Raw genomic sequence first — 19,940 nt, 5'->3', positions numbered from 1 at the left:
TACCGGACACGAGTGACGAGATACATAGTCACGCGAGATCGCGCGAGGGTTCATTTTGTATAAAATCCACGTGTCTCCGTTTCTTATGTCTCTTTCAATCGGATCGGAGACGAAATGGTGAGTTTGTTCTGATGGTGTCAGGAATACTCATCCAGCCGTAATCTGATCCATCTTACAGTTATCTATCTCGTATTTAGCAAACTAGTAATTGTGTAGACATGCAGTACATGCATCTAGTTGTATTTTTGGTGTCTCACCTTGTAAAATGTTGGAACATTACTCACTCGTAGCATGGGTCAAAATGGCTGCGGCAACGTAGCGGTAATGGAAGTTAATCAACCAGCCTCCCGCCACTATTCTCGTCTTTTTCGTGACTGAGTATAATCCAGTGGAGGCTAAGAGAGACCCAGCTCTAGGAAGCAGGGCTGCCCCAACACAATGGGCGACTCTGCGCCGAAAGGTCTGGAACAAGCACTACAAGCTAGATCTGGCGAAAGACCAGGCCCGGTAACCTACCGGTCAATACGGAGATTTCTTAGTTACTTAAAATGACTAAATATTTTACGGCACCTAGATGGACCGGAATATAATAAGATGTCGACCGAAACAACGTTCTCGTACTTATGTGTTGTCTTAATTCAATGATGTTAGCAAGCCATGCTAAACGGCTAGCTCGTAGACTGACCGCGTGTGTAACTCGTCCTTGCTCCCCAGTCTCACCGCAAGTTTTCTGCCCCGCGACACGGATCCTTGGGCTTCCTTCCCCGCAAGAGGAGCCGACGCCACCGGGGCAAGGTGAAGAGCTTCCCCAAGGATGACCCCAGCAAGCCCGTGCACCTGACCGCGTTCCTCGGGTACAAGGCCGGCATGACGCACATCGTGCGCGAGGTCGACCGACCTGGCTCAAGTGAGTTACTTTTGTATACATTTTATTTGCCCGTTAATTATTAAGTTGATCTGCCAGTGATGATCCCCTCGACGGGCGGACATAGTGGGCTTTAAACCCGTGCTGAATGTCGAGTACTGAGCGCAGTTATAATTTGTTGGGGGAAGTTAGCAAGTGTTAATTTGAACCCTGGTTAGATACAAGGCAGTAACTTGCTGTGACTAAACATTAACTCAATTTAAACAGAGGTCAACAAGAAGGAAGTTGTGGAGGCAGTGACCATCGTGGAGACCCCTCCCATGATCGTGGTTGGTGTCGTGGGCTACGTTGAGACCCCTCGCGGCCTGCGCTCCTTCAAGACCATCTTTGCCGAGCACGTTAGCGACGAGTGCAAGCGTCGCTTTTACAGGAACTGGTGAGACACGGACCAGGGTGGTTTAAATGCCTGTTCACAACCCAACTAACATCCAGTTGGGCTTAGAATGTTCTGAGAAATGTAACTTGTTTTACACTGCCCCAACAAATGCCATCAGGCTCAAAACCAACCCCACAGCTGTTGGCATGTGTTTGGGCAGTGCAAACTAGCCTTAGCTGATGATATTGTGTTGGAGCAGCATGTTAGTGCCCAGTGAAACCTGTGTTCCTGAGCGTGTCTGACATGTCGGTGCCCCCTGGTGGCAGCTCCTCTCAGGCGCTGCGCGCCCTGACGAGCTCCGGGCTCCTCTGGCCGGTGGAAAGAGCTTCTTAGAAGCCGTGCCATGAGCCCAAACCCTGCGCTGTGGATGCCCATTACCCCCCCCTGGGGGCGAGGGAGACCAGCCAGGTGCAGGTCTCTTCCTCTGGCCTGACGGGCCATGAAGACCTGCGCCAACCCCCCCCGTGTGCCCTGTGTCGCTACGCTGCCCCCTCGCAGGTACAAGTCCAAGAAGAAGGCCTTCACCAAGTACTGCAAGAAGTGGCAGGACGATGAGGGCAAGAAGCAGCTGGAGAAGGACTTTGCCTCCATGAAGAAGTACTGCCAGGTGGTCCGTATCCTGGCCCACACGCAGGTGGGTCTGGGTGGCTGAGCGTGCTCCTGTTGGGCATCCACGCATGCAGAGGTTGTCAACCTTGGTCAACAGATGTCATGCTCTTAAAACTCTTTTCAAAAGCCACTGAAGGACAGGTCATGAAATTAACTTGTAGATGTTTATAGGACAGATAAAGTGTATTGGGAATGATGACAAGGCCAGTAGCTCCATGCTAACAGCCCCCTGTCCCCCCCCCAGATGCGCCTGCTGCCCCTGAGGCAGAAGAAGTCCCACCTGATGGAGGTGCAGCTGAACGGAGGCTCCATCGCCGACAAGGTGGACTGGGCCCGCGAGAAGCTGGAGCAGGCTGTGCCCATCGCCAACGTATTCACCCAGGACGAGATGATCGACGTCATCGGGGTCACCAAGGGTCACGGCTACAAGGGTGAGTCGCCAGGAGGAAGTGGGGAGCTGTCATGTGACTAGTTGGCAGAGTTTCCCATCCCTGGTCCCCAGGGAAGCCCTGCATGTTCTAGATGTTTCCCTCTTTCAACACATCTGAGCCTAATGACTTATCAAGCAGAGGCCTGGTAACAACCCGGGTGTATTGGAGCAGGAAATGTCTACAACAGTAGGTCTCAACCCTGGTCCTCAACTACTCCCTGTCCTGTACGTGTTGGATGTTTCCCTGCTCCAACACACCTGATTGAAATGAAGGGGTCGTTATCTAGTTATGCAGAAGCCTGGTAACGACCATTCATTTAAATCAGGTGTGTTGGAGCAGGGAAATATAAAAAACGAGCAGGAAAGGGGGTATATAGGACCAGGGTTGAAAACCACTGTTCTAGAATATGCAGGGCACCAGAACCAGGGTTGGGAACCTCTGGCTGTGTCCCAGTGGAGACCACAGGTAGTGTTGGTACAGTGTCGGCGATGAGACCACGGAACACTGCGTCAGGCATGACGCCTGACACGCATGAAGAAACACTCCATGCTGCCTTCCTTCTGAGACGCTTAGTAACACCACACCTCGGCCCTCGCCCCAGAGCAGGTGTGTGTGAGAGCTGCTGGTGACCTGGTCCTTCTGTCCCCCCCACAGGTGTCACCAGCCGCTGGCACACCAAGAAGCTGCCCAGGAAGACCCATCGTGGGCTGAGGAAGGTGGCCTGTATCGGGGCCTGGCATCCTGCCCGTGTGGCCTTCTCTGTGGCCCGTGCTGGGCAGAAGGGCTACCATCACCGTACTGAGATCAACAAGAAGGTACGGAGATGGGGAGGGGGGGGTTATTAAGTAGAATGATCTGTGAGGAAATGAGTCATAGCAGCCACAAGATCTATTGTTTTTACATGTACAAGCTTTGCCCACATGTTCCTATGGTGGACTTGAGGGGTAGGTGTGATTGTGTTGGTCACGTTCCTCACTGGTACTTCCTGTTCCAGATCTACAAGATTGGCCAGGGCTTCCACACCAAGGATGGCAAGCTGGTGAAGAACAACGCTTCAACTGAGTACGACTTGTCCAACAAGAGCATCAACCCCCTGGTGAGTGCTCTGCTACCTGCTGTTCTGCTGCACCACACCTGGCCTGTGGCCTAGCCTGGCTTGTTTCCTGGCCTAACCTTGCTGTTCTGTTTCCAGGGAGGGTTTGTCCACTATGGGGAGGTGACCAATGACTTTGTCATGCTGAAGGGCTGTGTGATCGGGACCAAGAAGAGAGTGCTGACCCTGCGCAAGGTAAGACCAGCCCTCGTGACACGCACCCCCCCCCTCCCTGTGGAGTCCTGGCGTCTAACGACAGCTTGTCTCCCCGTCAGTCTCTGCTGGTGCAGTCGAGCCGGCGAGCCCTGGAGAAGATTGACCTGAAGTTCATCGACACCACGTCCAAGTTCGGCCACGGGCGCTTCCAGACCATTGAGGAGAAGAAGGCTTTCATGGTGAGGTTCCTCATGGCGCTCACACGTGTGAAGCGGTGGTCTTCAGCTCTGGTCCTCGGGGCCCACTGTCCTGCATGGTCAACATGGTTTCCTGCTCCAACACACCTGCTTCTAATGAACAGGTCATTACCAGGCTTCTGCAGCGCTTGATGACGAATCAGGTGTTGGAGCAGGGCAACATCTAACACATGCAGGACAGGTGGTCCCTGAGGACCAGGGTTGAGAACCACTTATCTAGAACATTGTGCTGTACCATGTGACCATCCGCGACTCCCTGCACTGTTCGTAACCTGGTTCACTCTCAGTATGAATTTTGGGTTCCATTCCAGTGCTATATGAATCCACCCAGTGAGGCAGGGGAGTTGTCTGCCTGTGCTGTCTCCCTGTTCACTCTCTGGGTACATGTCTGTTTGCGCCCTGGCTGCAGAGCATCATGCTTGTTTGCATCATGCCTGACCACCTCTCCTCTCTCCACAGGGACCACTCAAAAAGGATCGCATCTCCAAGGAAGAGACCGCCTGAGATCTCGTTGGGACCTGTCTGTTTACGCAGGACGTCAGATTTCAATAAAAGACCAAAACAAAGTCACTAGTCTGTCTTTAATCCAGAAGGTTATCATGACAAGCTGTTTTTGTGACCATGTGGTTGACAAGGTACAGGGATTCTAACCAGCTGACTGTCATGTGACATGTTCAGGCTCAGTAGCTGGGTGCTGGTCAGGGATGGCCTTGTAGCTGTGCTTGTCAGCATGTTGGAAAGCTGCAGATGACAGCTTGGTCAATAATTAATCCAGCAGGTGAGCTTCAGAGTGGCTGGTGTTGCATGAGACGGTTGGTGATGATGCTAAACTTGCTTCATGTAAGGCAGCAGCGCTGTGCAGTTAACTAGCTGTAGGACTTGTGGCCTTGAGCTGGTAACCTTCACTTGTCCTCAGGAGAAGCTAGGCATGAGTGCCGGTCAACACATCTGGGGTTCTGCAGACCACATCCCCACAACTAGGAATGTAGACATTCAGTGTATTCAAATGTTATCTGTCAAATGGGCAGTGTAGTAGACTGAATTGGCACATTTCAGAAGGGTCTTAAGTAAAGGCTGGTGTTGGAGAAATGCTGCCTTGTCTAAGTGGCTGCATGTCCTTGTTCTCATGCTTTTCTTCAGCTGACTAGAACTTTCTAAGCTACTGTTAGATAATCAAGCTTCACCATTCTCTGACTCATCACTGCAAAAACTGCTTTCAGCAGGTAACGATCAGGACCCCAAGGGGCCTTGGGCCACGGAGCTGTCCCACACAATGCCTGTCAGATCTCTGCATAATATTCTGCGCTCTATGCTAAAATGAGGATTTTCACGAGTAAGGTCTCTGCCTCCTTCAACCTGAAGTCTTTCAAGTCACTTGTCTTTGTTCCAGGGTTTCTGAGTTCCTCAACTTCCAGCAACTAGATGTTTCTGTAATCAACATCCAAATAAGTAATACCAAGTAATATTTTTTTACCATTATAAATTGATACAGCAACATTGCCTACAAACAGGGCTGGAGTTCATACAGTTGTGTCTCCCTAGGAGAGAGGATGGGAAGCAGAGCTGGGCTGGGTCTCCCTGGGAGAGAGGATGGGAGGCAGAGCTGGGCTGGGTCTCCCTGGGAGAGAGGATGGGAGGCAGAGCTGGGCTGGGTCTCCCTGGGAGAGAGGGTGGAAGGGAGGCAGAGCTGGGCTGGGTCTCCCTGGGAGAGAGGATGGAAGGGAGGCAGAGCTGGGCTGGATCTCCCTGGGAGAGAGGATGGAAGGGAGGCAGAGCTGGGCTGTGTCCATTGCTGGAGGGGCAGTCATGGAGATGGTCCTGCTGTTATGTAACAGGGGCAGTGACCCTCCTCACTGCAGAGAGGAGAGAGCCAGCCTCTACCACAACCACAGCGCTCGTTACATAAGCCCCCCTCCACTGTCAACGCTGCTGGGACGTCACCCTAAGGATTTGATGACAGTCCGTAAGGCCTGTTATCTAGCTCTTGTTCCCAGGCAGGTGAAGTGGAGGTGACACTGTTTCTCTAAGAAGCTCAGGGCATGCTGCAGTGCACCTCAGTGTGCATGCTAATAAGGCCCAGTCCCTGACCAAGAAACGCCGCCTCTTTCTCCCTGTGGTGGTGCTGTACCTCTGGGTAGCACAGAGTTCTCCCAGACAGACATTTAGAGTGTGTTAGTCCTAAATGTCCAGTACTCTTATCAAAGCCAGTATGGTGAATGACAAAGTGTGTGTGTGGTTCTGAACCCACACCTGTGTGTCAGAATCCCCCAGCAGAGCCACTGTTCTAGTGGGAGAGCAACCAGGTGCATGCTGGGACAGCAGAGGTCCTGGCCAAGCTTGTGTGTGTGTGTGTGTGTCTTGGCAGATTGCCAGACCTCTGTGTTATCCTGCAGAGAGAGGGAACCTGGCCGTGGTGTCGTAACTGAGTCGAACCGTGGAACCGGGGTTAGGGTTAAGGAACCTGGCCCTCACGCACCCCACGTAGAGGAGGGGAACTTGGCCCTCACACACCCCACATAGAGGAGGGGAACCTGGCCCTCACACACCCCACATAGAGGAGGGGAACCTGGCCCTCACACACCCCACATAGAGGAGGGGAACCTGGCCCTCACACACCCCACATAGAGGAGGGGAACCTGGCCCTCACACACCCCACATAGAGGGGGGGAACCTGGCCCTCACACCCCCCACATAGAGGAGGGGAACCTGGCCCTCACACACCCCACATAGAGGAGGGGAACCTGGCCCTCACACACCCCACATAGAGGAGGGGAACCTGGCCCTCACACACCCCACATAGAGGGGGGGAACCTGGCCCTCACACCCCCCACATAGAGGAGGGGAACCTGGCCCTCACACACCCCACATAGAGGAGGGGAACCTGGCCCTCACACACCCCACATAGAGGAGGGGAACCTGGCCCTCACACACCCCACATAGAGGAGGGGAACCTGGCCCTCACACCCCCCACATAGAGGAGGGGAACCTGGCCCTCACACACCCCACATAGAGGAGGGGAACCTGGCCCTCACACCCCCCACATAGAGGAGGGGAACCTGGCCCTCACACACCCCACATAGAGGGGGGGAACCTGGCCCTCACACACCCCACATAGAGGAGGGGAACCTGGCCCTCACACACCCCACATAGAGGAGGGGAACCTGGCCCTCACACCCCCCACATAGAGGAGGGGAACCTGGCCCTCACACCCCCCACATAGAGGAGGGGAACCTGGCCCTCACACACCCCACATAGAGGAGGGGAACCTGGCCCTCACACACCCCACATAGAGGAGGGGAACCTGGCCCTCACACACCCCACATAGAGGAGGGGAACCTGGCCCTCACACCCCCCACATAGAGGAGGGGAACCTGGCCCTCACACACCCCACATAGAGGAGGGGAACCTGGCCCTCACACCCCCCACATAGAGGAGGGGAACCTGGCCCTCACACACCCCACATAGAGGAGGGGAACCTGGCCCTCACACACCCCACATAGAGGGGGGGAACCTGGCCCTCACACCCCCCACATAGAGGAGGGGAACCTGGCCCTCACACACCCCACATAGAGGGGGGGAACCTGGCCCTCACACACCCCACATAGAGGGGGGGAACCTGGCCCTCACACCCCCCACATAGAGGAGGGGAACCTGGCCCTCACACACCCCACATAGAGGAGGGAAACCTGGCCCTCACACACCCCACATAGAGGAGGGGAACCTGGCCCTCACACACCCCACATAGAGGAGGGGAACCTGGCCCTCACACCCCCCACATAGAGGAGGGGAACCTGGCCCTCACACACCCCACATAGAGGGGGGGAACCTGGCCCTCACACCCCCCACATAGAGGAGGGGAACCTGGCCCTCACACACCCCACATAGAGGGGGGGAACCTGGCCCTCACACCCCCCACATAGAGGAGGGGAACCTGGCCCTCACACCCCCCACATAGAGGAGGGGAACCTGGCCCTCACACCCCCCACATAGAGGAGGGGAACCTGGCCCTCACACCCCCCACATAGAGGGGGGGAACCTGGCCCTCACACCCCCCACATAGAGGGGGGGAACCTGGCCCTCACACCCCCCACATAGAGGAGGGGAACCTGGCCCTCACACACCCCACATAGAGGGGGGGAACCTGGCCCTCACACCCCCCACATAGAGGAGGGGAACCTGGCCCTCACACACCCCACATAGAGGGGGGGAACCTGGCCCTCACACCCCCCACATAGAGGAGGGGAACCTGGCCCTCACACACCCCACATAGAGGAGGGGAACCTGGCCCTCACACACCCCACATAGAGGAGGGGAACCTGGCCCTCACACACCCCACATAGAGGAGGGGAACCTGGCCCTCACACCCCCCACATAGAGGAGGGGAACCTGGCCCTCACACACCCCACATAGAGGAGGGGAACCTGGCCCTCACACCCCCCACATAGAGGAGGGGAACCTGGCCCTCACACACCCCACATAGAGGGGGGGAACCTGGCCCTCACACACCCCACATAGAGGAGGGGAACCTGGCCCTCACACACCCCACATAGAGGAGGGGAACCTGGCCCTCACACCCCCCACATAGAGGAGGGGAACCTGGCCCTCACACACCCCACATAGAGGAGGGGAACCTGGCCCTCACACACCCCACATAGAGGAGGGGAACCTGGCCCTCACACACCCCACATAGAGGAGGGGAACCTGGCCCTCACACACCCCACATAGAGGAGGGGAACCTGGCCCTCACACCCCCCACATAGAGGAGGGGAACCTGGCCCTCACACACCCCACATAGAGGAGGGGAACCTGGCCCTCACACCCCCCACATAGAGGAGGGGAACCTGGCCCTCACACACCCCACATAGAGGAGGGGAACCTGGCCCTCACACACCCCACATAGAGGGGGGGAACCTGGCCCTCACACCCCCCACATAGAGGAGGGGAACCTGGCCCTCACACACCCCACATAGAGGGGGGGAACCTGGCCCTCACACACCCCACATAGAGGGGGGGAACCTGGCCCTCACACCCCCCACATAGAGGAGGGGAACCTGGCCCTCACACACCCCACATAGAGGAGGGAAACCTGGCCCTCACACACCCCACATAGAGGAGGGGAACCTGGCCCTCACACACCCCACATAGAGGAGGGGAACCTGGCCCTCACACCCCCCACATAGAGGAGGGGAACCTGGCCCTCACACACCCCACATAGAGGGGGGGAACCTGGCCCTCACACCCCCCACATAGAGGAGGGGAACCTGGCCCTCACACACCCCACATAGAGGGGGGGAACCTGGCCCTCACACACCCCACATAGAGGAGGGGAACCTGGCCCTCACACACCCCACATAGAGGAGGGGAACCTGGCCCTCACACCCCCCACATAGAGGAGGGGAACCTGGCCCTCACACCCCCCACATAGAGGAGGGGAACCTGGCCCTCACACCCCCCACATAGAGGGGGGGAACCTGGCCCTCACACCCCCCACATAGAGGGGGGGAACCTGGCCCTCACACCCCCCACATAGAGGAGGGGAACCTGGCCCTCACACACCCCACATAGAGGGGGGGAACCTGGCCCTCACACCCCCCACATAGAGGAGGGGAACCTGGCCCTCACACCCCCCACATAGAGGAGGGGAACCTGGCCCTCACACACCCGTACATGGAGATCTCTGAGGAACACACAGCCCACACTGGAAGCAGAAGAATTCAAACCCTGTCCCAAGTAACTGAGTAACAGTAACTGAATTGCAATGAGATGATAGGATTTCAATGAGAGCATTAAGGGGTTTTCTTAAATCATGCAGTGACACAATCTTTCTGTACATTGGAGGGACTGCTTCTAATAATCTAGCAGTATAATATTAAGATGATATATACTGAATCACACTTGATCCAATAACATCCGGCTGAGAGGACATGGGTCCTTACTGCCTCGTCTGCTAGAGGACTGCAGAGGCAGGAGAGAGGAGAGGCAAAAGAAAGATTAAAGGCAGGAGAGAGAAATGAGAGAAGAGAGGCAGGATAGAGAGAGGAGATGCAGGAGAGAGCGAGGCAGGAGAGAGAGACAGGAGAGAGAGAAGAGAAGCAGGATAGAGAGAGAAGAGATTCAGCAGAGGCAGGAGAGAGGCAGGATAGAGAGGAGATGCAGGAGAGAGAGGCAGGAGGGAGAGAGGAGATGCAGGAGAGAGGCAGGAGGGAGAGACAGGAGAGAGAGAAGAGATGCAGGATAGAGAGAAGAGATTCAGCAGAGGCAGGAGAGACAGGCAGGATAGAGAGAGGAGATGCAGGAGAGAGAGAGGCAGGAGGGAGAGACAGAAGAGAGGCAGAATAAAGAGAGAACAGATTCAGCAGAGGCAGGAGAGAGAGAGAGGAGAGGAAGGCAGAGTGAGAGGCAGAGTGAGAGGCAGGAGAGGAAGGCAGAGTGAGAGGCAGGAGAGAGGCAGGAGAGAGGCAGAGTGAGAGGCAGGAGAGAGGCAGGAGAGAGGCAGAGTGAGAGGCAGGAGAGAGGCAGAGTGAGAGGCAGGAGAGAGGCAGGAGAGGCCCCTGTACATAGAGCTTGTTTGGAGACCTCATCCAGCTCCTCACTGCAGCACCCCTGCACTGTGGCATCAGTATTCCAACCCCGTTCCCATGGACACCACGTTCCTTGGGCTGGCAAACCCGGCCTTCCTGCAGCACTCTCAACTGCCACCAGAGGGCAGAAGGACTCGTGCTCTCCTCCCCAGCCCGACCCTCCTCTCCCTGAGCCCTGTCTGCTGTCTGGCACTTTGACTCTTTTTGAATCTTTTTGAGAGGAGGCCAACCGTTTTTTGGTGGTGTTTTTCTCCCCATATTGCTTGTTACAACTTGTTCAAGCGGTATTGTGACAGTTCTCTCACGTTTCCTGACTCACCCCTACATGGTGGTTGTTAGTTGCATTTCCAGTAACAAAGCATCTAATTATTGTCATCGCCTGACAATGCTGGTTTCTCTTCTCAGAGAACAGATTCTGGCGTTTTGTCGTTGTGGCATCAGGGGAGAGAAGCCTGGGTAGCTCTCTGTAGTCAAGCAACTCTCCATGACCCAGAAATAACCCAGGGTTAGCACAGTCAGCAACTGCTCTCTGGTCAGCACAAACAGGAGGCCACATCTCTCCCTCTCTCTCTCTCCCCCCCCCCCTCTCTCTCTCTCTCTCTCTCTCTCTCTCTCTCTCTCTCTCTCTCTCTCTCTCTCTCTATCTCTCTCTCTCTCTCTCTCTCTCTCTCTCTCTCTCTCTCTCTCTCTCTCTCTCTCCCTCTCCCTCTCCCTCTCTCACACACACACACACACAAACAACATACATTTCAAGCATTGGCGCTAACCTGTTAGAGCAGCTCTACAACACAGCTCCTTCCCTACCCAGGTTTCTTTGACTCCTCCATCCTGTCCTCCATCCTGTCCTCCTCCATCCTGTCCTCCATCCTGTCCTCCTCCTCCTTCTCTTTTCTTCCATCCTCTCCTCCTCCTCCAGGACTGGGTTCAACGTCCTCTCCTCCCGATCTGGCTGTGTTTGGGGACGGATGAAAGTGGGGACTTCAGGAGGCGTGCCTGGGTCCCTGGGGGCCCCAGAGCCCTGCTTCAGGAAGTCAGACGTGGGGGACAGCTGGTTTGATGTGGGGTTTGTAACCTGGGAGACCGCCATACACACCGAGACAACTTCAGAGGTTCTGCTCCTGGTGTTACGAGCCAGAAGGGGACAGTCTGTTCCTCTGGTCTCGTCTCCTCAGCCTCCCTGCTCCACTCCCCCCCCCCTCCCCCGCCTCCCCCCTCTGGGGCTGTGATCACACAGCACTGCAGACACACCAGGCACTTTGATCACCACACCAGGGGAGAGAGAGAGAGAGAAATGGAATGAGAGAGAGGGACAGAGAGGGAGAGAGAGGGAAAGAGTCACACACTGAGGGACATCCGGTAAGAAGATAATTCCTGTGCCCACTGAACACATACACAACACACAACACACACAGAAATATTTTTCTCAATTCCTCCTCATGCTCCAGAAATGACACCCTGCACCCTGTATCCAAGCAACCAAGCATGGAACGTCAGCCTATGAGAGGCGTGTGGAGCTGGAACGGCAAGGCAGTGCTTCATGAATGGAGCTAGCGTTAGCATTAACATTAGAGTCAGCTTTAGTGTTAGCATTAGAGTTAGCGTCAGCATTAGTAGTAGCGCCGAGCACATTCCAGCGCTCACAGTGACATCACCACGGAACGTTCAACTCGGTCAGACTGCCAGGAACTGGTTCTGCCTCTTCAAGGGCATGACTGCCCACTCCAGACCCCAGACCCCTGCTGAGAGGACGGAGTGGACTGCCCACTCCAGACCCCAGCCCCCTGCTGAGAGGACGGAGTGGACTGCCCACTCCAGACCCCAGCCCCCTGCTGAGAGGACGGAGTGGACTGCCCACTCCAGACCCCAGCCCCCTGCTGAGAGGACGGAGTGGACTGCCCACTCCAGACCCCAGCCCCCTGCTGAGAGGACGGAGTGGACTGCCCACTCCAGACCCCTGCCCCCTGCTGAGAGGACGGAGTGGACTGCCCACTCCAGACCCCTGCCCCCTGCTGAGAGGACGGAGTGGACTGCCCACTCCAGACCCCTGCCCCCTGCTGAGAGGACGGAGTGGACTGCCCACTCCAGACCCCTGCTGAGAGGACGGAGTGGACTGCCCACTCCAGACCCCTGCCCCCTGCTGAGAGGACGGAGTGGACTGCCCACTCCAGACCCCTGCCCCCTGCTGAGAGGACGGAGTGGACTGCCCACTCCAGACCCCTGCCCCCTGCTGAGAGGACGGAGTGGACTGCCCACTCCAGACCCCAGCTGAGAGGACGGAGTGGACTGCCCACTCCGTCCGGAGGAGGGGGGAGGAGGAGGGGGGAGGGAAGAGGGAAGAGGGGAGGAGAAGGGGCAGGCAGGCGGAGGTTGAATGTAGGGTTGAAGATGTGGATGAAGCGGGGATGAGGCTGGGTCAGGCCGGGTCTGCAGCTAAACATATTAAAGTAACATATTAAAGTGACTGGCTAGCAAAGCTAGATGTTCCTTTATGCTGATGTCAGTCTCTCCAGACGCTCCTCCTCTGAGCTTCATGCAGCCCAACCTTGGAAACGGCCTACTGGTTATGAATTCTGAATAATAAAAAAAAAGTGCTGTACATTAAAAGCACTATTCGTACAGAGTGCTTCGTTGACATATTCCATCCATAAATTTATGGAGAGAGGCTTTTGTGAGTGAAGTCAGATAACGGTGAATTGAGATCTCAGCACTTTGACAGAAGCAGTTTGGAGTTCCCTCCTGGTGATGAAAGCGCTGGCCTCTTAACTTGACTGGTCAGAGACACTTCAGGGTGTCACCAGGACACATGAGGTTCTCGTTTTGTACGACAGAAGACTTCCTTCCCTACTCAGGTCTCTCCCTCTCTGTCACACACACACACACTACACACACATTACACACACTCACAGATCATGGTGGCGTTGAATCACACGATTTTGTCCTTCGAAAACAAGTCCGACAGGTCACACTCTTAAACTCGTTCTCTCAGTTGCTCTCTCTCACACGCACACGCACAGACACTCTTACACTCTCTCTCTGACACACATACGCACACACACACCTTCACCTTCTTCCAGCCCAGCCAGAGCGGTTCATTAGGCCCGGTGATGGGAGGTGTCAGATGCAGTGCTACACAGACAGGTAGTTTCACGTTAGCCTACGTCACACCAGAGCCATAGAAAAATATTTGTCTGGGGAAGAGCAGATTAGCCTACTACAGGTCTATCAAATCTCAGGCATTTTCTGTGAGACTCACACATTTCAACCATTTCTCAGCGCAGATTTCTTCGGAGTTGATAGTTGTCTCGAGTTATACAGAGGTAAAAACCAGACAATAAGATACATGATATGGTAATCTCACGTCAAACTTTTGACAAAACTTGAGAGCCCTGCTACTCAATTTCAGCGATTTAGTACAAAAATTCGGGCCTACATTTAGCTGATTTATCGTATATACTTTTATTTAAGTCTTCCACTGTCTGTGTGTGTAGAAGTTTAATTAAAACAATAATTATGTATTTTTCTTTTTAGTTAAAAAAACTACAACTAAGAATTGAACTATTCAACATGACATGTTTACTGCTCTTCAAACAATTTTATATGTTGCTTAAAAATAAAATATATTGTGTTCAACCAAAATATTTTTGAGCTGTAATCGCAATACCTTGATACCATGAAACCGTGGTATTTTTTCTCAAGGTTATCATACCGTCAAAATCTGATACCAGCCGATGCCTATCCCCAACAGGATGGTCCTGACGGTTTCATCTTCTGAATCCTCCTCAGTGCTTTACAAAAAAAGTACAAAACATTTCCACGAACAAGACTGTGATGAACGACACACACACACACACACACACACTCTTAAACACACCCACCCACACACTCTTAAACACACCCACACACACACTCCCGAAGCACCAGGCTGGTGTGTGTGGAACGTTAGAGACACACTCAGAGACGACTTAATTTGTTCCCGTAGGGTTTGTATTTTATTCTTCAGGGTTTGATGCATCCAAGTGATGAAGGATTGTTCGGTTTTGGCACCTTTAAAGATTTCATTTTCAATTTGAACAACACGTTGAAAATCAAAAGAAAGAAAGAAATGACTAAGGCCGTGTGAATTTGAAAAATTAAATAAATACATACATACATATATATATTTGTATATTCATAAAGAAAGAAACCAATCAATTAAAAAGCAATTTTGTTCAATGTAGATTGTTTGGTTTGTTTCATAAAAGCATAAAAGATAAAATGACGTAAATAAATAAACAAAAACATACGAGAAAAGTACACATGAAAACATTAATATTTTAAACGTTACTGTCTTCGCTTTTTTCCCCTTAATAATAATCGTTATCCTTTAAAACTTAAGTTTCTCAAGAGCAGATTCGCTGTAATTTTATAGCATGCATTTAATTTCTGAAATTGTGAGTCATTTAACTTCTCTTGTACTATTTCATATTTAACTTGTTCTTTTTCTCAAGTTTTTGTTTTGTGTTTGGCGTCCTCTTCCTCTCCCCTCCTTCCTTCCTTTCTTGGAAGTCGAGTTATTAGTCTTTAGCTTCTCGTCCACTTCGACCCCCTGATTGGTTGTTCCTGTTGAGGGGGTTCAACGTTCCGTGACGACACCCCCCCTCCCCCTCCCACAAAAAAGAAAGCGAATAAGGGGACTCAGAAAAAGGCGAGAAGGTTCTATTAAAATATTTTTCTATTGTCTGGTCTGCATGTGTCTCTTGTTGACGTCAGCAGCTCGATGGTGGAACACCAGTCGCTCGTCCTTCCAGCAGATCTTAAAGAGTCCTTTCTCATGTTACCAACAGCTTTAGTTTACTTGTTTGTTTTTTTGCTTCAGTAAAGCCTGTATCTCTTGATTATTAACTTAATTTATTTATAAAAAGTAATACATATATATATATAGTACCTTTGTTAGAGTTGACAGATTGGGCTAATTCTTACCAAATCCCAAAACTGCAACCGTTCACAGTTTTAATGCAAAAAGTAAAGAGATGAGATGGATAAATATGGCTACAACTACGGAGGGGGAGGTGAAGGGGGAGGTGAAGGGGGGAGGAGGAGGTGAAGAGGGGAGGAGGGAGGGGCGGCTTGATTCGTTTCTCCATCCAAACTGTGGGGTCAAGCCAAAATAATGTCATGAAATAATTGCTTAAATCTTTTGAATGTACCCCTCCCCTGCAGTTTCCACCTCCTCACTCACCCCGGCAGAAACTGTCTCTCTCTCCAGACACCCTGTTCCCCCAGCTCCACCATCCCCCCCGACAGACATTCCCCACGCCCGCTAAAACACTGGAAGATGGGAAAATCATGCAGCGGAGCAAAAAAAAGATCCTCAATCTGGATAAACAGGGTCTCTGCCCTCGGACCCTGTGGTGTGTCGGACAGCCAGGGAGACGGGGGTTTCCCTGGGTCTCCCCAGCGCCCCCCCCCCCCCGGACAGAGCTCACACAGGTGTTGTGCGGCTCACACAGGTGTGGTGCGGCGGTTGGCTGTGTTGGTGTGGGCTGAGTCTTTCAGGTCCTTGGGGATGCAGTTGTGGACCTGCAGGAAGCCGGGGTCCCTCTCTGAGTTGTATGTGGCGGTGGGCGTCCCGCTGGACTTGAGGGTGTCCCTGGGGAGCGTGTACATGGAGATCTCGGTGGACGGCAGCGCGGCGAAGCCCTTCAGCCCCACAGGGGAGGCGTCGCGGGAGTGGGAGGGGTCCGTGGAGCGGGACGAGGACCGCGAGCGCCGCCGGTAGCGGTAGCGGTAGCTGGGGATGCGGGTGATGGCTGATCCCTGGAGGTAGTCGGCCGCCTGGGCGCCCACGCGGAGCTGCCGGTGCCGGTCGATGAACATGTGCACGGCCAGCACGCCCACCATCTCGGCCATGATGAAGGAGAGCGCGCCGAAGTAGAAGGACCAGCCGTATGAGTAGCTGTTCTTCTTGCTGTCGCTCTTGGACGGGTCGCCCGCGTTGGCCGATATGTAGACAATGATGCCGATGATGTTGCTGAGGCCTGGGGGGGAGGGGGGGAGGGGGAGAGGGAATAGAGAGTGTGTGTGAGTATGGATTCATCCCCTGAGGCAGATCCTTGGATTGCAACCTAACATGATTTAATCTGGGGTCAAGTCCTAGTCTGGGGTCAAGTCCTAGTCTTGGGTCAAATCCTAGCCTGGGGTCAAGTCCTAGTCTATGTATAAATACACCACATAGTTTGACTGCTTGCTTTAGTCACACTGTCAGGAATGCGTGACAGGGCGTGGCCGCAGTGATGGATCAGTGGGAATGTATGTCAGGGACACCGTATTTTTAGAGTTGACTCCCTGTGGATATCTTTCAGCCTAGCAACGCCTAGTCAGGAAGAGACAGGAGCAGAGAAAGGAGGAAGAATGGAAAGGGAGACAGTGTGTCTGCAGTACTGCAGACGGCCAGGAGACAGTGTGTCTGCAGTACTGCAGACGGCCAGCAGGGCAGAGCAGGATGTTCTCTGTCGCTGCACAGCTCTGCTGTGTGTTCCTGTACGGCGACACGATGATCGCTGTCTCTCTCTGTGTGTGTGTGTGTGTGTATAAGTGTGTCTCTGTGTGTGTGTGTGTTGCTCAGCTCACCTGCAGACACAAAGAAGATGCCAGCGCTGAGGATGATGTTGTGGCGTGACTTGTAGAACTCGCTGGCGGCGACACACAGGCCTCCCATGAAGAGCAGGATCACACTGAGGATGGGGAAGATACTGGAGGCTCTCACCGCACCTGGGGGAGGGAGGGGGGGAGGAGAGGGGAGGAGAGGAGAGGGGGGAGGGGAGAGGGGAGGGGGGGAGAGGGTAGTTGAGAAACGCATGGAAAGAGTTAGTATAAAAAGCAGCAAAATGCGGAGGACAGGAGGAAGGGGAGAGGATGAAGGAAGAAGATAGGAGAGAGAGGAAGAAAGAGAACAAGCAGGTTCAATCTCAGTTTGCTAACTGAGATGATCGGTTTGCGTGAGAAAGGGAGTGTGACCGGGTTCAAATCCCCCTGTGTGTGTGGTGCCTGTCAGAACACCGTTGATCCAGGAGCAGAGGAACCTTCTGACTGGACCTGACAGACCAGGCCTGGTGCTGCTTCTGACGTCTGTTCATTCTTCTGTCCATTTCACCCTCCTCCTACCTCCTCACCTCTCCTCTACCCCTAACCCCCCCCTCCTCACCACTCCTCTACCCCTAACCCCCCCCTCCCCTCCTCCTCCTACCTCCCCCCCCCTCCTCTACCCCTCCCCCCCCCCTCCTCACCTCTCCTCTACCCCTAACTCCCCTCTCCCCTCCTCCTACCTCCTCACCTCTCCTCTACCCCTAACCCCCCCTCCCCTCCTCCCCCTACCTCCTCACCTCTCCTCTACCCCTAACCTCCCCCCTCCTCACCTCTCCTCTACCCCTAACCCCCCCCCCCTCCTCACCTTTCCTCTACCACTAACCCCCCCCTCCTCTACCCCTAACCCCCCCTCACCTCTCCTCTACCCCCCCCCCCCCCTCCTTCATCTCTCCTCATCCTGTTTAACATGCACACTTAAACTTTCATCAGGCTGGTTAAATTTTCACCACTTCGCTTGGTCTGCTGGCTCAGCACCTCCGTGTCTCTCTGCTGAAGTGCTGACCCAGGCTGGTGGTGTAGACCCAGCCTGGTGGTATAGACCCAGCCTGGTGGTATAGACCCAGCCTGGTGGTATAGACCCAGGCTGGTGGTATAGACCCAGGCTGGTGGTATAGACCCAGGAAGTACAACAGTACTTAGGAATGTTTGGCTGGACCTGATGTTAGTTTCCTCCAGGATCACAATGACTCTTATTGAGAGACTTGTTGCTTTTGTTGGTTAGCTGTAACTGACTTAAAATTATTGTACTCGCTGTGAATTATATTATTGTTGCTTGCTTTTTCCACAGGTACACTCTTGCACTTTTAAGGTTCATGTTGTTTAATTGTAACTTGTCTCCACCAGGACCCTGGACACCAATCTGCACGCTCACCTGCTGCTGCCCTGTGACCCCCCCCCCCCAGCACAGACACTGTCTCTCTCTGTAGCACAGACACTGTCTCTCTCTGTAGCACAGACACTGTCTCTCTCTGTAGCACAGACACTGTCTCTCTCTACAGCATAGACACTGTTTCTCTCTGCATCACAGACACTGTCTCTCTCTGTAGCACAGACACTGACACTGGAAAAAAAAACTTTCTTTCTTCTTGCAATTGAACAAGTTGATAATATACTTTTAATTTTAGCCACTCTGTAGTGTTGACTATAACGCACTACTTCAACGCTGACTGTAACAAGTGAATGTACCTGTCAGCCACAGTGATCTCCTAGCTACAGCCAACCCGGGCCCAGGGTCAGAGCATCACCACCCCTCTCAACAACTCCTTGCTGCTAACGCTATCGAGCATAGACCGTATAAAAAAAAACTGTCAGTGCAGATGGTTCCCAAATTTTCTCCCCACCACTTTTGGACCTGTGGTACCACCTCTGATGTCCACAACTGGGAGGGTCTTCTCTCTCCCACCCTCTATCCCTTCTCCCCCTCTCTCTCTGACTGGTAGACCCCCCCGCTGTCTCACAGACATGCATATGAGCTCCTCTCCACATGATGAACAGTAGTTTCACTCCCTGCTGATCTCCAGCATGTCTTCTGTGTTCTGTTTTCCTTTCTCTCTAAACTGTCGTTCCGTCTGAGAGGATGTCTGCAGTTTGGGAGAGCTCTCCCTGTTCTTCTTTCCACCTCTCCCCCTCCCCCCCTCAGCTTCTCTACCCGTCACCTCCCTCTCCCCCTTTCCCCCCTCTCCCCCCCTCCCTCTCCCCCCCTCCCTCTCTCCTCATCGCCTCCTCTGAGCAGAGGGACTGGCGTGGTATAAAGTTACAGGTGGCAGGGTGATTAGATATTAAACTGTCCAGAGACCTGGCCCCGCCCCTCTTTCCCCATCCCTCCATCCTGGCCACAGTTAACCCTGGCGATATTGACGTGAGCCGCCACAGCCCATTACCTGGGAGAGGTAACCAGAGACCTCCCTCATCCATCAGCTGCATCTCCACAGGCAGAAGCAGGAGGAGGTCCCAGCCAAATCTATTGATTGTTGACGGTGAGAGTGTTTAATGGTTTCGGCTCTCAAGATGACATTGTGGAGGAAAGTAATAGGACCAGACTATGTTACTGGGCAGGCCTGTCCATAGAGGGATGAAATAGGACCACGCTTAGCATCAGGGTTTAGCTGAATCATTTAGCTTGACTTTCTTGGAGACGGAGGTCGATAGTCGTTGGGTGAAAGATGCCGTGCTGTGTAAAAAGAGAAGCTTTCGACATCATTAATTGGCGGTTGATGGTGTTGTTTTAATCAAAGATGAAAACAAATATTTTGTAAAAGGAACAACAGCTCCTTGTTCCTCGGTGCGGGTAGATTCCACACACCAGGGGAACCATGACAGCAGGATTGTGTTCATGAGGCAGGATTTCCAGCTCGCTCGCGTCGGCGGAGAAACGGAGTGGACAGCCT

General features: G+C 53.6%; 2 protein-coding genes and 3 non-coding genes across 5 annotated transcripts in view; 4 read left to right on the top strand and 1 right to left on the bottom strand.

Annotated features, from left to right (window-relative positions):
* Positions 1 to 65: 65 nt before the first annotated feature.
* rpl3 (ribosomal protein L3) lies at positions 66 to 4,413 on the top strand. The gene is made up of 10 exons (XM_062481109.1): positions 66 to 117; positions 715 to 907; positions 1,133 to 1,301; positions 1,800 to 1,935; positions 2,155 to 2,341; positions 2,996 to 3,156; positions 3,336 to 3,437; positions 3,534 to 3,629; positions 3,710 to 3,829; positions 4,307 to 4,413. The coding sequence occupies exons 1-10, from the start codon at positions 115 to 117 to the stop codon at positions 4,349 to 4,351; spliced, it is 1,212 nt and encodes a 403-aa protein (XP_062337093.1). The 5' UTR covers positions 66 to 114; the 3' UTR covers positions 4,352 to 4,413.
* Positions 347 to 473, top strand: LOC134015852 (small nucleolar RNA SNORA65). The gene has a single exon (XR_009929283.1). It is a non-coding gene; the product is annotated as a small nucleolar RNA SNORA65 (small nucleolar RNA).
* LOC134015902 (small nucleolar RNA U83B) lies at positions 2,819 to 2,912 on the top strand. Its single transcript, XR_009929309.1, has one exon. It is a non-coding gene; the product is annotated as a small nucleolar RNA U83B (small nucleolar RNA).
* Positions 4,104 to 4,235, top strand: LOC134015869 (small nucleolar RNA SNORA54). The gene has a single exon (XR_009929290.1). It is a non-coding gene; the product is annotated as a small nucleolar RNA SNORA54 (small nucleolar RNA).
* Positions 4,414 to 14,407: 9,994 nt separating the features above from the next.
* The window catches only part of cacng2a (calcium channel, voltage-dependent, gamma subunit 2a), a 28,121-nt gene continuing 22,588 nt past the window's right edge, over positions 14,408 to 19,940 (bottom strand). Inside the window, exons 3-4 of the mRNA XM_062484118.1 lie at positions 17,038 to 17,178; positions 14,408 to 16,445 (exon numbers count right to left, since the gene is read on the bottom strand). Of these exons, the coding sequence (XP_062340102.1) occupies positions 15,910 to 16,445; positions 17,038 to 17,178 (677 nt within the window). The 3' untranslated portion in view covers positions 14,408 to 15,909. The remainder of the gene's footprint in view (positions 16,446 to 17,037; positions 17,179 to 19,940) is intronic.

This window comes from Osmerus eperlanus, chromosome 2 (genome assembly GCF_963692335.1).
Source record: "Osmerus eperlanus chromosome 2, fOsmEpe2.1, whole genome shotgun sequence".
Taxonomy (NCBI): domain Eukaryota; kingdom Metazoa; phylum Chordata; class Actinopteri; order Osmeriformes; family Osmeridae; genus Osmerus; species Osmerus eperlanus.
This window is presented reverse-complemented; position numbering and strand designations above follow the sequence as displayed.

Excerpts from the sequence above, each read along its gene's own strand:
- rpl3 (XM_062481109.1), top strand. Across the intron at positions 3,630-3,709 it reads GAGTGCTGACCCTGCGCAAG|TCTCTGCTGGTGCAGTCGAG; the intron begins GTAAGACCAGCC and ends TCTCCCCGTCAG. Across the intron at positions 3,830-4,306 it reads AGGAGAAGAAGGCTTTCATG|GGACCACTCAAAAAGGATCG; the intron begins GTGAGGTTCCTC and ends CTCTCTCCACAG.